This window comes from Patiria miniata, unplaced genomic scaffold, assembly GCF_015706575.1.
Source record: "Patiria miniata isolate m_02_andy unplaced genomic scaffold, ASM1570657v1 HiC_scaffold_1, whole genome shotgun sequence".
NCBI classification, from domain to species: domain Eukaryota; kingdom Metazoa; phylum Echinodermata; class Asteroidea; order Valvatida; family Asterinidae; genus Patiria; species Patiria miniata.
In genome coordinates this window covers 23607491-23627421 of record NW_024037047.1, presented here as the reverse complement: position 1 = coordinate 23627421, position 19931 = coordinate 23607491, and the positions used below count along the sequence as shown (strand labels likewise).

General features: G+C 41.4%; 3 protein-coding genes across 5 annotated transcripts in view; 2 read left to right on the top strand and 1 right to left on the bottom strand.

The window, feature by feature from the left end:
* Positions 1-7667, top strand: part of LOC119726045 — a 32022-nt gene extending 24355 nt beyond the window's left edge. Inside the window, exons 8-12 of one of the 3 annotated variants that reach the window (XM_038197671.1) lie at positions 520-617; positions 2190-2268; positions 2933-3007; positions 3889-4082; positions 6599-7667. In XM_038197671.1, the coding sequence (XP_038053599.1) occupies positions 520-617; positions 2190-2268; positions 2933-3007; positions 3889-4082; positions 6599-6748 (596 nt within the window). In that variant the 3' untranslated portion in view covers positions 6749-7667. Of the gene's footprint in view, positions 1-519; positions 618-2189; positions 2269-2932; positions 3008-3882; positions 4083-6598 lie in introns of all 3 variants that reach the window. The other 2 variants (XM_038197664.1, XM_038197679.1) reach the window with 2 other exon arrangements.
* A 1973-nt stretch (positions 7668-9640) lies between these two features.
* LOC119726035 lies at positions 9641-12057 on the top strand. The gene is made up of 2 exons (XM_038197655.1): positions 9641-10118; positions 10992-12057. Exons 1-2 carry the CDS (start codon positions 9983-9985, stop codon positions 11774-11776), a joined length of 921 nt encoding a protein of 306 aa, XP_038053583.1. The 5' UTR covers positions 9641-9982; the 3' UTR covers positions 11777-12057.
* Positions 12058-16155: 4098 nt separating this feature from the next.
* Positions 16156-19557, bottom strand: LOC119731943 (mucin-2-like). Its single transcript, XM_038205255.1, has 6 exons — positions 19240-19557; positions 18110-18764; positions 17772-17897; positions 17445-17548; positions 16760-16937; positions 16156-16361 (listed from the first exon to the last, which is right to left on the bottom strand). The coding sequence occupies exons 1-6, from the start codon at positions 19555-19557 to the stop codon at positions 16156-16158; spliced, it is 1587 nt and encodes a 528-aa protein (XP_038061183.1).
* Positions 19558-19931: the final 374 nt, after the last annotated feature.

The window sequence follows — 19931 nt, the reverse complement described above, 5'->3', positions numbered from 1 at the left end:
GACGCACAAAATTGGTTACTCACGTTACATTTTCGTAACGTGAGTAACCGATTTTGTGCGTCTTGTTTATCATTGAAAGAGTTAAAATTTCGTCAAAATGTGATTTTCATTTTTTGTCATGAATGACATATCTAATACCTACAGTTTCAGGTTTATTTCACAGAAATGTTGATTTTTATTAAACGAAGTTGTAAAAACAACCATTTTGTGTGCATCATTCTGTTGTTCAACAAGAAAGCCAGCTACATGTTTTGTTTTTTTTTGTATTTGAAAGCCTGTTTTCTCAGTTGTGTAATTCGAACTCCAAGGAAGTAATTAATATGCAAATATGTCATGTCTCCAGAACGTGAGGGGCTGTGGAGCTCTTTTATATACCAAATGAAAGCTTACGTTGTGGGCTTTCCAACCATGTATATAACTCATTTCACTTTTTTGCGACAATACCCTTTTTTGGGAAGCCGGTCGCATTTTGTCGATGATAAAATATCATTTTGTTGTTCTCTCTCTTCCTGTCTGCAGTAAATTCTAGCCTTCCCCCTATTAGCATGAGTTACCCAAGGACATTTCATGGTGAAATTGCGACGGCGAAAGAAAAACCCAGAGAAGTGCCAGTCAAGGTGAGTGTACACCTGACTTATGATGGCTGCGGCTATGGCTCGCTGTAACACAATGTCTATGGGAAGTGGTGTTAGCCGCTGCCATAGCCCCAAGTCAAATCAGATGTGACCATATTTAGAATCATTCCAATGTCTATGCTGTCAATGATTGGGGAGACAGGTTGGCGTAGCGGTACTTTCCTCGCCTTCCACCGCTGTGACCCGGGTTCGAATCCTGCCCAGGCCATTATGTGGATTGGGATTATTTCAGTCCTAGCCTGATTCCATGGGTTTTCCTCAGAACATTCTTCCGTAATTTCTTCTTATTGTCTTCTGTTTACTGGGCCCCATGGGAGACCAGTGGATTCCACTGAATGCGCTACCCTGTTAAACTAAGAATTGAATAAGTATTTAATAATAAATACTTATTGAAATTCCAAGATGGTGGCCAAGATGACCTTGAAAAAAATTGAAGCATTGGTTTTTGGATTCAGTAGACCCTAAGGTTTCCAAAAATGTATAGTTTGCCTAATCCTCAAAAAATCCCAAGGAAAGTTGGATTAAGTACATTGTGAACCGGACTATAAGTAAAATAAATGAAAGTAGATAATAATGTGGTGCTTACATAGCACTTTATACCAGAGGTCTCCAAGCACTTCACAATTATTATCCCTGTTCATCAGGCAATGAGACCAGTCTTCTGCAGCAGCTCAAGATCAGTGCCTTCTGGTCTCTACCTTCACAGGCACCCATTTATACTCCTGGGTGGAGAGGGGCAATTGTAGTATAGTGTCTTGCCCAAGAACACAAGCACCACATTCCCCGTCAGGGTTTGAACCCACGTACCACGGCACATGAGGCGAACACCTTAACCATTGGACCACGACGCTATCCATACCAAATACAAGAACTACAGTCGTTGGTTTGAATTGCAGCATTGGATGTCCACCTACGTTTGACTGGATCCCCGATGACAGGGGTCTTTAAAGCTATAGTCCATCATTTGCAGCCATTCGAAAAAGTAACTGGCGTATTATTGTTGAAAAACATACTTGGTTGAAAGATAGTAAGTGGACTAAACTCCCTGTGAAATTAATATTTCTGGCAAGCTATCATTTTGAAGTAATCAACGAAAGAAGGCCTTTCCAACGGTACCATAGGAAATTTGAAATTAGTAGTTCGTTTTGTTATTCGGCGCATCGCGCGCAAGCATTGGCACGACGCACAGGCGCGCACGGTTGCTATAATTCGTCGGATCAGTGTGCGACATCGCGTATAGCTGCAATTCAAAACAATTCAAAACATGATTCAGCAAATTTTGATTTGAAATTGAGATCCTAGAATGCTGTTTTTCTCGGAATATACAGCTGAAGCTGAGCTCAAACTTCATCAGGTTAGTTGTTCAGTATCCTTCATTAGATTTTGAACACTTTTGTTGCTTCAAACGAACAAAATGCACAAATTACAAATGATGGACTATATCTTTAAATCTCTCAAAAGCCAAAGCTTATGATGAAGCCGAGGTTTCAAAAATGGCTGTAGTCTGTTTGCTCCCCATAGTCAGATACCTTTTTATCTTTGTTGCTATTACAGGCGTACGGAGGACCGCAGAGGTCGGGTGCCACTCCGAGAGGGGTCGCCAAAACAAGACACAGAAGCAATGATGCTGACAGTACGTGAAACATTTAGATTACTCTTGGTGTACACTCAGTGGGCTTATTTGAAACCATGTTCTGGAGTGACCCACGTACAGTGTTCTTCGGTTGCCGATTGCGAATGCCCAAGTGCATGTGGAGTGCAGCTGGCAGGGCGAAAATATAAGATGGCAGCCGCCATATTAAAATGCCAAATGAAAAGAAGAAAAAACTAATGATCGTACAAAAGTAATTTAAATCCCGTAACAGCTATGGAAATTTGCAAAAACAAGCCCACTCTCTGACCACATACAATTTCTTTTTGTTTTGTCATTTAAAAGTATATAATGCTCCTGCACTGAATGAGCGCTTTCAATTTTATGCACAAACACGAATGGGGCGAAGGCCGCCATCTTTGTTTTTGACGTGCACCTACTCCCCACTAAGTGGGAAATAAAAATCCTGTTCGAAAACACTGTTCATGTGTCGGTCTGCGTCATTTGAAACCCCGTTCTTTTGTTCATACAAAACGAGAACGGGGTTTTGAATACGCCCTTGAATGAGGATATGTGCTGTGTTCGTATCCTTGCCCTCTTGTGTCAAGAAATGGTGAGCTTGCTATTTTCTTTTCTAAAAAAGGCAAACTAATGATAACTTACAAGTGAAGGAAATGTACCATTTTTATCCTTTTTTCCCCCACAGCCATGTTTGACTTGGACGGCTTCAACGACGACTGCGATCCGTTTTTCGAATCGGACGACGAGAGTAGCACTGATGGTGAGTAGCCAATCAGAATAGAGGGGATGTTGGTCAACGGGCAGGTCCAGATTTCACAATGAGTCCCACTAACTGCGTCTCCCTAAAGCTACCTGTGAAATTCCTAAATGCCGCACTGTATGTTCCCCTGCTGCACTTCAGTCAGACATTCCACTGACAAGTTATGGCTGTCTATATTTCACATTAATCAACATGCCAAAAAAAGGAAAATATTCAGAAAAAGGCCTTTAACCCCCTAACACCCTGGCATGATTTACTAGGAACCATACCCATCCTGGCAAATTCCAACACCATATTGGAAACTGCGCACAGATATTTCTGACTTTGTTTCTGGAGGTGTGCCAACCCAATGTAAACAACCAAATGTAAACGACTGTCGGTTTAGGGGTACTGTACCCATCCTGACAGATTCCAACAAAACATGCCGTTTGGGTTTGATGGGTTGAGTTCTGTTAGGGTTAAAGTATCAAGTTTTGTATTCATGAAAATGAAAGATGCAATTGTTTTTCCTTGCAACAATTTTTATTCCACGATTGTTATACTATTTCTTCTAAAGATTACAAATATCAATAAATCTGAAAATCGAAAAAATAATCACACCCATTTGGTTTTTGCATTTTTCTGTACTAAGGCATGTGCCCAGTTCGGTCTCATTTTGCCCAAATTCATCACATATTGGCATGATTTTTGTAGTCCAGATCTGTCTTCTCAAAATCCCTCACCACCCTCTTTGTTCTCGATTCTGTCCTACATCCTTTATTGTTTTTGTTTTACTTCATTTTTTTTTGGACCTAAATCTCTCTTCTCTTCTCCTTTTCCCCTCCACCTCATCTTCTTTTTTTGCTCCTTTACACTCCCCCCCTACGTACGTCAAGACGCAGCTCACCTGAATCCTACCCCCTCTCTCCCCGCAGATAACTCGCTGAACGACGACCACCTGACCCGCACTATGTCCGGCCGGGGGACGTCGTCCAGGGCGGCGCAGAACTTTGCCACCTCGGTACCCATCTCCATGCCCGTCTGGAACCGCGAGGCTAAACTCTCGCTAGAAGACGAGGATGATGATGATGATAAGGTATGTCCTCCGTGTACGAACAAGCAATGGTGTTTTTTATCCCCCTGGCTTTCCAGCCAGATAGGGGGATATTGCGATCGTGAATTCCTTCGGTGTGTCTGTGTGAGTATGTAAACACCGGCAATCGTGGACGTAGGACAAAAGAATTGGGGCGCAAACAATACGTCCACGATTGACCTAACGTCCACGATCTCAAATCGTGTACAAAACCAATGAGAGCTGTCGCTACAAACACAGGAAAGTACAAACAAAGGAAAGAGGATTAGGGACAATGGGGCGTCCACGATAGCCGGCATTTACACACGTGAGTTTGTGTTACATACCTATGTGGACTTGTGAACAAAAGAGGTCCACATAATGCAGGTTGTGTTAACGTTATGTGGACTAAGCCGTGTCCACATAACGTTTTGCCCTTTCTGGAAAACAGGTTTAGAGGCATTTTTGGGTTAGGTTTATTTGTAGCAGAATGAAGAGAAACACTATAGGGAATCATAGAAAAAAAATTGGGTTAAAAGAATTTTCACAGTTTAAGTAAAGTTATTTTTTGTACCGAGTTTTCTTAACTACACGAAAACAAAGGAATGTCCACACAAGGTATGTAACGTAAACCTGGGTGTGTGGGTGTGTGTGTGTTCCATTTCACTGTTAAGTTCATTTATCAATCTCAACCAAACTTGAAAAATGGTCTGTGGAGAGAAGGCTGCCGTAAAAAAAAAATCCTTTCCTATATGGATATTTACGAGGTCTCTGGAGAGATACTAATGACTCTGACATATGTTAGTCCGGTGTCTCACTGAAACTCTCCATTCGACCCAAACTCCCCATTCAACTGAGAACTGGTACCTGCCGGGTGGACAATCAAGGCCGTCACTGAAAAGTGTCCTTACTAACTGCCTGTACCTGTACATGTTTACAAAATGGCAGGATGCCAGGGGGATCACGCCAGTATTTTTTTACCTCTTTCAAGAACCCAGTGGATGGGGCACACAGATACAGGTTCTGGTTCGCACAAGTAAAGCGCGAAGTACGCATGGTTAATATTATTCTGAATGTTCACAAAGCCGTAGCGTCTTCGCTTGAGCGTCAGACGTTGTCGGCGATGCGTTTGAATGTCCTTCCCAGTCGTCTCCCCCAACTCTCCCTTACTTACCGTTGAGGGGGTACTTGTACACGGAGCCCATAGAATTCCCTTCTTAGAGATTTTTTTAAGAATACGGTATCCTAGAAAAGTGCCACTTGAAATAGAGTGTGTTGTTTTGACTAATATATACAATGTAAATCTTTAGACTATGACAAATGGTTAAAAACAAAAAATGATGAATACATTAGATATAGACCATTATCATGTTGCGGCCATCTTGATTTTGTTTGTCCATTCAAATCAACGTAACCAAAGCGAGGCTGGAAGGAAAAATAGTCTGGCTCCTTTTTGCACAAAAACGTTATCATTCAGTTCTGTTATTGGGTACAGGGAACATGACTGAAATGGTGGCAGCATGATAAGGCCCCCCAAAAAAGTCTCCGGTTTCTGGTATGGAGCTTGTCCAAAAAGTGGTGCGGCGACGCGGCTTTTTTTTTTTTTTTAACCCGACTTTTTTGCTTCAAATGTCGGCTGATGACTGTAAATGGTGCCCGACTAAACTTAGTGCAAATATACGGGAGTCCAGAGAGGCCACATAAAGCTTGTTCTCGATCATAACCCCATCTAAAAACATGTTAAAATTGTGCAGCAGCAGGATTCCAGTCAAACCAGTGAGTTTGGCGGTTTTGAGACATCATCTTTCATTGAAAAAAAACCTTTTTCATTTTGCCGACGCGCATGGCTACGGCGACGCGCGCGCATACCAGAAACCGGAGACTTTTTTTTTTTGGCCTAAAGGTCTATACAATATTGAAGTCTTGTTGCGTTTACACAATTTTGAGAAAGAAAAAATTTCCCTGTGCCCCACTTCCCTCCTAGTCTGAGTGTCACCCGTTATCCACAGAGCCCAGTCTCCTGTCTAACGTCTGATATATCTAAGCATGCGTGACCTCATTTCATTCCAAAATCAGGACTAAGATTGTGATTGGTCAATTTCGATGCCGCGTTTTTGTAATACAACAACCTGAACAAAAATGCTACTCATCGTGGGCGTGATGTTTGCGCATGCAGGGAGCTCAAATAAAATGCGTATAGAAGGCGAATGCTGATTGGTCAGTTTCTTGAGGTCATACGTCGTCTAGTTGCGTAATTAATCGCCGAATCTGTTTACGTATCATAGACCATGGTCGCTTCGCCAGGGCCAGGGTGTATTACATAGACTACTCCCACCCCCCCCCCCCCCCCTCCAAAAAAAACCCTTTTCTGACAACAGCAGGTTTTTGGGGGTGGGTGTGGGGAAGGGCAGCATGCATGGCTCAAAGTACTCACCACAAATATTTGTAATGTTCTGTGAATTTTTTTCGTTTTTGTTCACAATTTTTCTTTTCTGAATAACCTAAACGAAATTAATGTGTTTTTTTTTCCATTTCATCAGGTCCCCATGCCCGAGCCAGATCACATGGTCGCAAGTATGAAGGCCCTGTCGCTCAGCGTCCAAGACGGAACCGAGATGTTTGGCGACTTGCCAAGGCCCAGACTCAACACTGGCGACGCCATATCGTTGTCCAAGAAAATCAACCTTTAACACGAGCCGTTTTGTTGTAATATACCCCGTGAAATATTCCAGTTACACTTGGGATAATTTGGGGAACAATTTCAAAATGGAGCTGGGACGGAGTAAAACACATTTACAGTATTGACTGCCATGTTGTAGGAAATGGCGTTTTTATCCCGTCTTCAGGATGCATGGTGCCATCTTTGTTACAATTAGTCGGCCGTCAATAACCATGTACAATCACATTCACAGGCCATCCAAGCATTGTGGCCACCTACTTTTAGAGGCCACTTGTTTGTAGTTGCCAGCCGCCGACTGTTCATCAAAATGCTGTGAAACTATACATCTGGAGAACCAGTTCATTTTGGCCACCTTTGGGTCGGGCAAGCTGTGTTGCAGTCGCAATGCCACTTATGGCCACAAAACGTGCAGGCCACCAAATCAGGGTGGCCACCAGACTTTGCAGGCCACTCCGGCTTCGAACTCGCCGCTCCTATTTGTTCATTGAAATGTTGTGCCCATTTCACAATTAACTGTACAATATTTCTGCACCTTGCATTTTTTTTTTTTATTAATTGGCCACTAGTGTTTAGAGGCCAGTGGTTGATGTTGGCCAGGAAGCTATGTTAATATAATCACAACAAGCCAGTGGCCATATAAACGATGAAAATTGCTTCCATTTTTGTGCTGAAAATGTCGATATTTACATTCAGAAGTGTTCTATTTTTGTTGACTGGGAAGGGAAAGTTTAAAATTGACATTGTAATAATTGCGTTAAGATTAAATCCCAAAGTACGCTTGATTTCTAAATTATGCTCCTTCTTTGTGTCTAATTTCAATCCGGCATTTATTTAACTTTTTCGTCTTTCCCCAAACTTATTCATTTCACGATTTATTCAAATTCCGATAACCAGTGTTTGTTGCATTTCCTAAATCGTGATTGTCAGTTTAAAAAAAAAAAAAAAAGGAAAAGAAAAAAAAAAGAACTTTTTCCCAATCCAAGTCTACCAGTTTCCACAAAGATTTGTTTTTTTTTCTTTTTAGGTCAGTGTTAAATAACGGATATTATACAACGCCGCTATAAATCCCTGTCTTCTGATTGGTGGGTCGTTGATCACATGTCATTGAATTATTCGTCCCAACCCACGGCCCGGCCGCACCACAACAATAGAAGTTTTGTTCCACAGTAAATAGAAGTTCCGTTGCATGGTCACACACTATTGGTGGCTCTGACCAATCAGATGACAAGGATTTATTCACGGTGTTGTATAAAACAAATAATGAATGTTTAACATTCGTGCAATGGAAAGAATAATTTCTTTCGGTGACAGATGGAATGTTCCATGCCACTCAGTGAACTTTCCATCTGTCAGCTCATGAAATTGTTCTTACCATTGCACTCATTAAAGGGAATATACAACATTTGCAAACATCGAAAAATAAAACTACCAAGTTATTGCGAAATACCTTAATAGGACGTTGGTAAATGACAGTCTAAAGCATCCTGTAAAATTATGGCACCTGGTATACTGTCATTTTCAAGAAAAGTGGTATTTTTGTATCAATTTCCAACGCTGATCGGCCGATCAGCGTTGGAAACAACTGGCTTTTTTTCAAATACTGGCCCCAATTGACTATTGCACTTGTTTGCAATCGATTACAAACCTATGAACGGGTACGAGCCAGCTAGACTGGTTCCCTGACCTTACAATTCCCCAATGTATGTAAACTGCTCTGTTTCTTCTTATATGGAGTCAGGGAACCAGACTACAGGTAAATGATCGTTTTTCTTGGTTTTTATAGCATTTTCGAACCCAAAACCTCCAAAAAGTCAGTGTAACTATATTTGCTTTATATTTCCAATCCCCCAATTCCATCCATTTCTGAAAATTACAGCAAAAGCAAATGATGTATATTCCCTTTAACATTCATTTGTTGTGTTAAGTATTTGACATATTGCGTGCTATACTTCTGTGTTTAATTTTGAAAAGCAATAACATTTCGGTTTGGAAGATTTTCTCGAAGTTTTCTTCAATACATGAGTTTTTTTTTTTTTCTGGAGTATAAAATTATGAATTAAGAAAAGCCAGTTATGTTTTTTGAAGGCGTATTTATTTTTAGATAACAATTATGTTGCTGCATATTTGGGGAATTTCAACTAACCCAACACATTTTCCCCCTTTTTCCAACAATTATTTAAATTTGCTAGTTGCAACACTTGGACATGTCTTGAACTTATTATATTGTTATTGCATTGTCATTCTTGCATTGTGCGGAAGAAACATTTATACCAGATGGAATATCATTTGTGTGTGGTGTGTCATTTTACAAGGTGAACAATGCTGTCCCCACTCCCCCACCCCATAAAAAAGTAGCAATTCAACTTGAAAAGACCTTTGTATATCTTGTTGTCGGAAAACTTAGCTTATTTCTTTTTGTCAATTTCCAAAACTGTGGCTTCCTTTGGGCCTCGGCGTTATCTCTGGCCTCATAATCAGAAACCTACCAGTATCCACATAAAATAGAAAAAAAAATGTCTACTTTTTTTAAGCCTTTAATAAAAGGATTGGATATTGACAGGGTGGACTGGAGCGCACAGCAAAGATTTGTAAACCGATATGCGATTCAAAGCCGGAGCCGAAACATTGGCCATTATTTCTCAAACGGTTAGGGAAACGAACAAAACCGAAGACCACGATGTGGCTTTGGGGATAAACCAAAACCATGGCCACGATTTCTGAAATGCTTATAGGGGCACAGCCGAAACATGGCCACGATTTCTCGAATGGTTTGGGGGACGAACGAGGCTATTGTGATTGTTACATAAGGAGATTGCCATCTGAACAATGGAAGGCGCTATAGCAAAGACTTTTACTGCGGTATAGTGCATAATAGAGATGCACTGAAGTGGATAGCTCTTTCATAATTGCATGCCGAGGTTTTTATGTATCGGTGAAAACAAGGTTATCTGGGAAAATGGAGCCTGACCAATAAGCCTATAATTATTCACAGTAAGTGGAGGAAGAAACTAACAGAGTTAGCTAGGCTGTTATATGCTTGCTTTCCTGAGATGATTCACTTTGCATTGAGAGTGATTTATGATGTCTACGAGTATGAGCCGAATGCCCAGCCTTCGACTTTACATAGGGCCTACATGTATTCACAAAACAGTGTCATTGGATATGATATTGCGTGTTTAATTGTTAAAAAAAACCGCACAGCGTCGGGTTGGCACAACAAAGTGAGGCAATACCGGTGGTCATTATGAGGACCAGATTTCTTTGGAGTCGAGTGCGCTGGATTGGGCTGACGTTGATTTTCATCTTGGGAACGCTTTCTTTTGGTTTGCATGCAGTCATACAGCAGATCGGATCAGACACCGCTGTTGCCACTAAAATAGGTGAGTATACGTGCACATACAGTGATTGGTTTTAGCAGTGGTGTCAGTGACGTAACTACTTGGGCACGCCCCCTCCCCAGCAGAGGTCCGTCCCATCCCCACCCCCGCCCCATCCCCCCGTTCCCCTAAAAAAAAATGCATCCAAGCAATGTCAGTTGCCTTCATTGCCCCCTTGTACCCCTTAGAAGTTGCAACCGTATACGCTGCCGGTTAGAGACATCATGCAATCGGAAGGGGAACAAAAACAGGCTTTATTTTTTACTTATCATTCCGCCTAAACATAACGCTAAGGATCATCCTAGCTACATTCCGCCAAATTCTGTAATTTCCCAATAGGCAGAGATGAGTTCCAGGGTCATCATCACTGATACTTAAAGTCCCACTTGCGGGTAGTAGAATGGAGTTATTGACGCCATTTTCATCACAATGACTGTCAGTCGTTTTTAACATGAGGAAAAAATAAAAGGAATATTGGGACCGAGACACGTTTCCATAATGTGCTACAAATAATACTTGGGACAATTTTAGTATGTGCACGCAATCATATACGGTCAGCATCTATTCTTTCAATCTTTAGTTTTCACTCTCAACTTGGCCAACATTGTATTGAGAGTCCTAGTATTTGGAGGTTATACCACGGGTGTGATTGTTTAATCTAAAATTGAAAGTTCGACCAATATACACGAGGGATCCAACAAAATCAAGTATAATTTCCTCCAAACTATACAACATGTCTGGGTGCATCACTCATCAAGGAAGAAGATTGTGACTTTTCAAAGCACTATTTTTAAGATTGTTTTTTTTTTTTAATAATGCTGGCCGATCTTTGAACTTTGTGATTATTGTTATTATTGTTTTCACTTTTTTTCACAGCAAAAAAACATAATCTCGACGAAATGGACAGCCGCATTCCCGTCTCATCGTCGCGTGACGGAAGACGCAAATTTTCCCAGAGTGCGCCCTCATCTGGCCGTTTCGTGACATCACACGCACCCGCGGCCGCCAACAACTCCACAGAAGGTCCCCGAAACGCCTCGACATTAGCCTATGAGTTTGTCGTGGCTCACTATAACGAGAAACTCGATTGGCTGAAACCCATCGCCAACCGCAGTCACGTGTACCACAAGGGGAAAGACAAGAGACCGCCTTTTGATGTCTACAAGTGGGAGGAGTTACCAAACGTGGGGAGAGAACCCCATACGTTCTTGTACCATATAATCGCAAACTATGACAACTTAGCGGATCTTACTGTGTTCCTACATGGGCACGGGACTTACGTCGACAAAGGCTACTGTTTTCCCAAACCCACATACTTCCTAACCAACGCCAAGAATAATTTGTTCTGTATAGAAAAGCCTCCCATTCGCACTTGGGGCAGGCTGAATCACTTCGGCAAGTGGCTCTCGGCCCTTCGGAAGGGCAAGATGCGCAAAGCTCGCTTCACCTTGGGCGAGTTCTACGAGGCCGTGTTCGGTGCCAAGCATCCCGAAACGGCGCCCAAGTGTCTGGCAGGCTGCTTTTCGGCTACCAGGGAAATGATCCGGCAGCACCCGGTCAGTTTGTACCAAAGGGCCATTTTTTTCGTTGATAACCACTCCAATCCTGAAGAGAGCCACTACATGGAGAGACTTTGGGCATCAATAATATATCTGATCTAGCAAGATTGGTTATAATCTTCAATTAAGGTAAAGAGAACTAAAGATGCATGGACTGACTTGCAACCTCTCAACTAAGTAAAATGTACTGGCAAGGTTGAGTTGGGGCTTGACTTTTGGCCACACAGTACAGCATGGCCTTTTTGAGATGTGGTGGACACAAGTTGAGGGCGCTGTTCAGTTTGGGTAAATTGGGGTAAATACAAGAGTTTTAGGAAAGATTTCCATATACGAAGTTCACTAATTTTCCTCTGTATTGACTAACAAGCCCCCAGATAGCAATTTCATGTCATCAAAGTCAATTTGAGCAGTGAGAAAATACAAGCATTTGCTTAGAAAACACTTAGAATTTTTCAGTCCAATCTCATAGGGTTTGTACACAGCGGGTGTTGAGTGAACTTCCTATATGGAAATCTTTCCGAATTTTAAATTTCTAAACCCTGGAGCGTTCTAGTTCTAGTGTGTCCACGTTTGATGCACGGCAGTAGTCTATGCATAGAGCAAGGAACAGAGGTCTATGGGTCCTTTGCAAGATAGGGCCGACAAAGAGGCTGCACGTGTCAAATGGATTCCATAAGTTATGATATCAAACCTGAGCACAACGATGTGGAACCGTGCAGGGCAACTGCGAACTGCTATTATTTGATCAATTTTGCACACGTACAAAACATTAGCTTCCTTTCGTTGCGATTTCACCACGACCGGCTTTGAAATCGTTTTACTAAGTTATAAATGTATGTCCATAAGATCGATTGTAAGCTTCATTTTATTTTGCTAGTGTAAGTTTAATTAGTGCTATTTGTTTAAACAACATTAGTCGCAATAGATGTTTTAGTTAATCTACAACTCGGCCCTTTGTCCGCAGAACTTTGAAGAAATAGTTATTTTTTGTTAATATTTTTTTGTAAAACAAAACCCACAAACATATTAATTCACTCAAATTTGGATGACCAATTTCAGCAATTCAGCATATCCATTGTAACTTTCATTTTAAGTGATTTGTAATTTTTCTATCGCAATGGAATACTACAGAGTTTTGAAATAAGAACACAAGAATAGTATGTACATTTTATTTGTAAACCCTTAGAATAAAGCGGTTTCTATTTGCTGCCATTCGATGGGGGGGGGGGGGGGTGTTTAATCCAAGTAATGTTGGTCTGTGTAGCCATTTTCCTCAGGACTATGATAATTTTTTCGACAGCACGGGAAACAGCGAACAGCAATTCAATTCAATCCAGTCGACATTTATTTTGAACTATCCAATAAACCAATACAAAGTGGGATAATATAAAGTATAATACATTGATATTACGGTAAAGAAAACACGAAGGTAAATACCACCAGTAACAACATAATACTTTGAAGCTAGATAATGAAATTAAGGTTAATAGATTGGGAAATGTTAACAGAAGAGTACTTAAGGAGAGCACATGGCTGTTCACATAAGCCAAGACTTGTAGGTGGAGCAGCCTGGACACGTACAACGGAATCACAAGAACAAAAAAACAAGACACAGTCGGACACACAAACAAAAGACAACGAAACCAACTTTTAAGTCATATTACATACCAAGCTGATGTAAGATGGAAACAACGAAAACGTATAACAATGAAAACGAGGGGGAAACTAAATATCGGATATTGAAAGACAAACAATTAAAGGGAATATACATCATTTGCTTTCAAGGGCGGATCCAGGGGGGGGGGGCAAAGGGGGCCATGGCCCCCCCAAAAACGAAACCAATTTTTTTTTTTTTTATGTGACATCGCAATAAAGGCAGGCAATGAGTACACCACCATCTTTTCCTCAAAAAAACATTGGTTAAAGTGGTCAGAAATTGCCTCAGATCGCACCATAGAGCATCTAGAATCCAAAAAAATTTCGGGGCCCTTAAGCGGGCCCCGAACCCCACGCCGTAATTTTTTGGACCCAATTTTTTGGGGCACCACATTTTTTTTTGGCCCCCCCCAAAAAAATTGTGTTCTGGATCCGCCCTTGTTTGCTTTTGCTGTAATTTTCAGAAATGGATGGAATTGGGGGGTTGGAAATATATAGCAAATATAGTTACACTAACTTTTTTGAGGTTTTGGGTTCGAAAATGCTATAAATATCAAGAAAAACAATCATTTTCCTGTAGTCTGGTTCCCTGACTCCATATAAGAAGAAACAGAGCACTTTACATACATTGGGGAATTGTAAGGTCAGGGAACCAGTCTAGCTGGCTTGTACCCGTTCATAGGTGTGTTATCGATTGCAAACAAGTGCGATGGTCAATTGGGGCCACTATTTGAAAAAAGCCAGTTTTTTTCCAACGCTGGTCGGCCGACCAGCGTTGGAAATTGATACAAAAATACCACTTTTCTTGAAAAATACCAGGTGCCATGATTTTACAGGATGCTTTACACTGTCATTCACTAACAGTCCAGCAAGGTATTTCAAAATGATTTGGTAGTTTTATTTTTTGATGTTTGCAAATGTTGTATTTTCCCTTTATATAGTAAAAGAAGGAAGTCTATGCTACATACTGGCAGAGGAGAACTATTTTATATGAAAATTTAAATCGACCCACGGACGGCATTGCCCTGATATCATCGGGAATGGAGTTCCATGGACGTGGACCATCGAACTTAAGGATGAGGCTTGCGTATAGGGTGCAAGTAAAGAGAAGGAACACGTCAATGCGTGATCATATAATTTTGTCGGACAGATTTGAAATATGCAGAAAAAGATGTCGGGAAGAAGATTGCTGACAAATGTATACCGGCGCGGAACAGCAATCCGGAGGTCGCAGGTTCAAGCCCCGCTCCGGTCATTTTTTGTGTTCAACTTTTCAACTTTTCAAATGTATACATGATGCTTGTCTGCAGTTTGTTATTAGGTCAGTATAATGGTCAAAGTGCGTAGACGAGTGAAACAGGCATCAGTTCAACACGTGTCCGTTCACTAATTTGGAGATAATTTGACGACATTGGCCTTTGATTGCAATACCTCAATCGATTTCAATCACCATTGTCCCTGACGGTTGCTAGCAAAGAGGTCGAACAAGCAACCCTAAAGGTCACTAGACTTGCGCCCTGGACTTGAGGGTTGATTATAAAAGAAAATTGGTTTTCCAATAAAACTCGTATTTAGACCTTTTTTTTGAGGGGGAGTGGGGTTAAGGTTTATAGAACCCGCAAACCTGTTGCAATTAACCTGTTGACTGCGCCTATGCGAGGATCAATATTGCCTTTTTCTAAATAAAAATAACCCGCAAAAGCTACAGGTTCACTTTCTTATATTAAATTGTCTAATTAGGCGAGCTAAGATAGTAACTGGATATTAGTTGTCACCAAGTGTAGGCCTGTGTCTTCTTGTACATGTCTTGTTAATATAGCCTGTACCTTTATCATGCTGCCACCATTTTCAGCCATGTTCCCTGTATCCAATAACAGTACTGTGAATGATAATGTTTTTGCGCAAAAAGGAACCAGACTATTTTTTCCCTTCCAGCCTCGCTTTGGTTACGTTGATTTGAATGGGAAACAATAAAGATGGCTGCAACATGATAAGGCCAAAAAAAAAGTATCCGGTTTCTGGTATGCGCGCGCGTCGCCGTAGCCATGCGCGTCGGCAAAATGAAAAAGTTTTTTTTTCAATGAAAGATGATGTCTCAAAACCGCCAAACTCACTGGTTTGACTGGAATCCTGCTGCTGCACAATTTTAACGTGTTTTTAGATTGGGTTATGGTCGAGAATAAGCTTTATGTGGCCTCTCTGGACTCCCATATATTTGCACTAAGTTTAGTCGGGCACCATTTCCAGTCAGCCGACATTTGAAGCAAAAAAATCAGGTAAAAAAAAAAAAAGCCGCGTCGCCGCACCACTTTTTGGGCAAGCTCCATACCAGAAACCGGAGACTTTTGTTTGGCCTAATGGTCTATTGAATATTTCAATGGAGATTGTAGACCGTTTTTGAGCGAATGAGGGCGCACTGTAACGACGTCATTTTGGGTTACAGGCGGGCGTGAATCCTGGGTAATTGGCGTGAGTTCACATTTTCCTTTAATGAAACGTTAGGCCTACATTTTTACAAACTTGTATTTTGAGACTGAAGTGAGGTTGATGACAGCAACTGCTTCAGGAAGTATGCAATTTTGTATTCGTGATTTAACTAGAAAATGGTGTGGTAAATGACTATAGCGCACGTGCACTCTTCGACTCAAAAAGTGCGCAACCGTGCAATTGAGTGCATTTCACTTGTAATAAAGGGCGTCGAAGCGACATTTTTATATATTTACAATATTTCTTCTTTGTTTCAATCTTTGTTAATAATTGAAGCTCATGTACTGCTTAAAGCTCCGTAATGTTTCTTGCACCCTCATGTGCTCAAAAGTTAACTATTAACCATTACTAGAAAGGCTCATCTTTGCGCACTGCAGCCCCCCGAGGTTGTAGTAGAGCTGGTGGTTCGGGGGAGCTGCGTTGTCGAAGTGAAGGGCCTTTACTGGTAACCGGGCTTCGTCCACGATGAATCCACCGTCAGAGTACCACTGATCAGCTACTGCACCGCAGTTACATCGGTGTTCCGAATTACCGCCGGCACAAGCTGAAAACCAAACGATCAATAATAAATCTTTTTATTTTAGAACAGTCAAGTGAACAAAAAAAATGTCATAGGCATCAATGACTAAAGTAACCTCACCCTAAAATAAGGGAAAGTACTAAGAACTACTGCACACAAGAGCGGTTCCAGCCTCGGTATCCGGTTCGTAAATGTGACGTTACTTCGGTTTAACCACTCCCACTGCAAATTAAGTAGCATTTGAATCATATGAACTGTCATAAAAAAAGAGTCCGTTCCACTTCAGAGCGATTTCGGTTGAAACTTTATCCAAATGTCTCACAAAGACTAACTAAAATCCCCTTCGAAACTGGAATTCTTGCAGGCCGCGCAGGCCCAATGTTTACATAAACTCGTGACTAAACTGACGCTTGCGCACTTACATCCGGAGCAGCTACACCCTTTTGTCCCAGTTGCTGCCCCGGCCCAATTGTCCATCTTGGCACCGTCTTCAGCCACCCACCACGCCAGCCGCGTCTTGCCCATCCACAAATGGGCGTTCCTGCAGTCGGCGCTGAGATACTGACGGCAGGTCGTGGATACGCCAATAAGTGCTTGAATCTGGCGGTTGAATGATCGTAAAGTACAGTCGTTTTAACATGTCATACGTACGTCTACGGACAATCGGGAAAAAAATGTTGCAACATGACAGGGTTTTTTTCTTCATCATCTCAACGAAGGCTGTCATTGCAAACAAATGATGATAAGACATTAATCTGTGACTGAGTCTTAACTCTCCATAGACTTTCTACACAACAGCTGAAGTAGCGTCAGGTGGCAACATTTTTTTTCCGGACATACCGTCTCTAAGTTAAGGAGACAACTTAAAGAAAACCAACAACTAATCTATCAATGTTGTTTATATCAGTCGACGCAGCAGCCATCAGTTGAACTGCCCAACCAGTGAAATAGCTGTTGAATGGGTTCCGCTTTTTTTTTTTTACTCACCCTGTATATTGGATGTCAGGTCCAACATCTTTCTAATTATTATTTTTTTAAATATTTTTCGAGACGGATTTTAGATCCACACAAATCCAGAGTGAAGTGATCCTTTTAGAATCAACTTACCTGGTCTTTATTAGCGTAGTAAGCAATTGTCACATCGAAGGGGTCAGAGGTCACGGCAATATCCAAATTGGAGTCAGGATGGTCAACCGTGGTCCACCCAACCGCTGAAAAACAACGACAGAAAATCACTCCAAGTGGGGGTTGAAATAATTGATGTTCTAAAGAAACAAAATCATTGGCTTTTCAACTGTAATACATTAATTTTGTGTCGAATATGCAGCAACTTGAAAATTACTTTTAATACTCGCGTGCTAAAGACGCTTTCTTGGGCAATGGTTACAATTCGGGATTCTTCGAGACTGTTACATGTTTAAGAATCAAACTTACTTGTCATTTCTGAGCAGAATACCTGGAACGCCTCTTCACCGTCTGCCCCGTCGGGATCAATCATGTAATAGCCGTCGAATATGTACCCGTTATCTCTGAGTGCCGAACAGGACCACAAAATCGGATCTGCAAGGAAGTACATTTGACATGACTGCTTTTAAAACAATCACGGAATAACTGTCGATCACTCACGCGGAAGCTACTCGTGCTTTATCTAAATAAGGATACGTCATGCAAATAGAAATCAGTTTCATCTTCGTCTTATATAACTTGCCGCTTAATTAACTCATATTCATTTGTTGTCTGTTGCAATGTTTGTAAACTCAGTTACTGTTTACCTGTAACAATTGCTGTGGTGAGCGACTGAGTAGTTGGTACTTCAGTAGTTAGTTTTTTAGAAGATGGTTCCTGGGTGGTGGGCATCGTAGTAATCGGTTCCTTAGTAGTTGGTTCTTGCGCAGTATACATCATAGTAGGTTCCTTTGTAGGCATTGGTTCCTGTGTAGTAGTAGTCGGTTCTAGAGTAGCTGATTCCTGTGAAGAAGTAACAACCGTGGTAGGTTCCTTGGTAGTTTGTTCTTGTGTAGTAGGTACCATAGTAGTAGGTTCATTGGTAGGCGTTACTTCCTGTGTAGTAGTTGTAGAAGGTTTCAGAGTAGTTAGTCCCTGTGAAGTAGTAACCGCAGTGGTAGGTTCCGTTGTAGTTGGTTCTAGTTTAGTAGTCGGTTCCTCATCAGTAGTTGTTTCTTGTGTAGTAGTAGTAGTCGGTTCCTCATCAGTAGTTGTTTCTTCTGTGGTAGTAGTCGGTTCCTCATCAGTAGTTAGTTCTTGTGTGGTAGCAGTCGGTTCCTCATCAGTAATTGGTTCCTGTGTAGTAGTAGTCGGTTCCTCATCAGTAGTTGGTTCTTGTGTAGTAGTCGGTTCCTCAGTAGTAGGTTCCTGTGTGGTAGTAGTCTGTGTTCCTTCGGTTGGCCGAATTTCACTTACTTGGTTCTTCATGTAATTAACGAAAACAAAAAAGGACTAAATCTTAATTATAATTTCATGAGTTAGGTTGGCGTAGCGGTACTTTCCTCGCCTTCCACCGCTGTGACCCAGGTTCGAATCCTGCCTGGGCCAACATGTGGATTAGGTTTTCAGTGATTCCGTGCCTTTCCCAAGAATATTCTTCTGGGGTTTTCCTCCCACATCTAAAACAGTTACTTCTTCTCATTGTCTCCTCTCTACAGGTTTCTTCAGTCTTGTAAGCTAGGGCGCTTTTGATTTTATTACTTTGGTTTTATTACCATAAATAAATAAATTAATAAAAAAAAACATTGCTAGAAAATATAGATTGTTTATTTTTAAGTCAAACGTAAATAACTTTTTTTAATTGTTGGTTGTTTATTATTATTTTTTTCCTATGAGCCTCTTTTTCAAACTGTGGGCTTATATGGTTCGGGTTTTTTCCCTCCAAATTTAAACTCACCATGATTTCGTAGTACTTGAAGCGGGCATCTGCCTCCAAATTCCCCGGGAGGCTGCGGCTCGTGTTCCGGTTCAGCTCGCATAGGCCCAGGACCTTTGCGTAGTTGAACGAGACGCAGCGGGAATGCTTGGCACAGAGAGCCGAGCACCGCACGGCCGAACCGACGGCCGATTTCTCGCTGAAAGCGCTGCCCGCCAGCCTGGTGCTCTCCTGCGTCGTAAACAGGTGTTGCCGGTGCTGTCTCCCGCCGATCGAGAAACTACAAGTCACGAGAATGCCTATGATTAGAGCAAAACACCTGCCTATTTTACCGTCCATCTCTGCAGAAAGTTGTGTACAGTCATTCAACATGCAATTAACAGTCGCAAAATGATTTTTGAAGCAAATTCAAATTCAATCCTTCACCGACATTAAGCGAATGGCCGTGGTTTCTAAATTCTTAAGATTTTCGACTACATGCACTAAGACGCTATTACTGACAATATTCGAAGCTCAAATATGACAGCCTCATCGATGTCAGTTACAACTGCATGTAACTCCCACTTATAGCTAACGATTAGACATCTCCGCAAGAAGCACCATAGCGCATTTGCACCCATCATTCATATCGATTTTCATCACTGTTATAAAAACAACCTCGACATTTCATTAAAACAAAAACCTTGGAAATAACTATGATGATAATTAAGATG

What these genes read in the sequence shown, in the direction of transcription:
- LOC119726035 (XM_038197655.1), top strand. Translation starts at nt 9,983, where the DNA reads ATGAGGACCAGATTTCTTTGGAGTCGAGTGCGCTGGATTGGGCTGACG. An exon ending in CGCTGTTGCCACTAAAATAG is followed by an intron (nt 10,119 to 10,991) that starts GTGAGTATACGT and finishes TTTTTTTCACAG; the next exon opens with CAAAAAAACATAATCTCGAC.
- LOC119731943 (XM_038205255.1), bottom strand. Translation starts at nt 19,557, where the DNA reads ATGGACGGTAAAATAGGCAGGTGTTTTGCTCTAATCATAGGCATTCTC. An exon ending in ATTCTGCTCAGAAATGACAA is followed by an intron (nt 17,549 to 17,771) that starts GTAAGTTTGATT and finishes GTTGTTTTTCAG; the next exon opens with CGGTTGGGTGGACCACGGTT. An exon ending in AGGGTGTAGCTGCTCCGGAT is followed by an intron (nt 16,362 to 16,759) that starts GTAAGTGCGCAA and finishes TTTGGTTTTCAG; the next exon opens with CTTGTGCCGGCGGTAATTCG.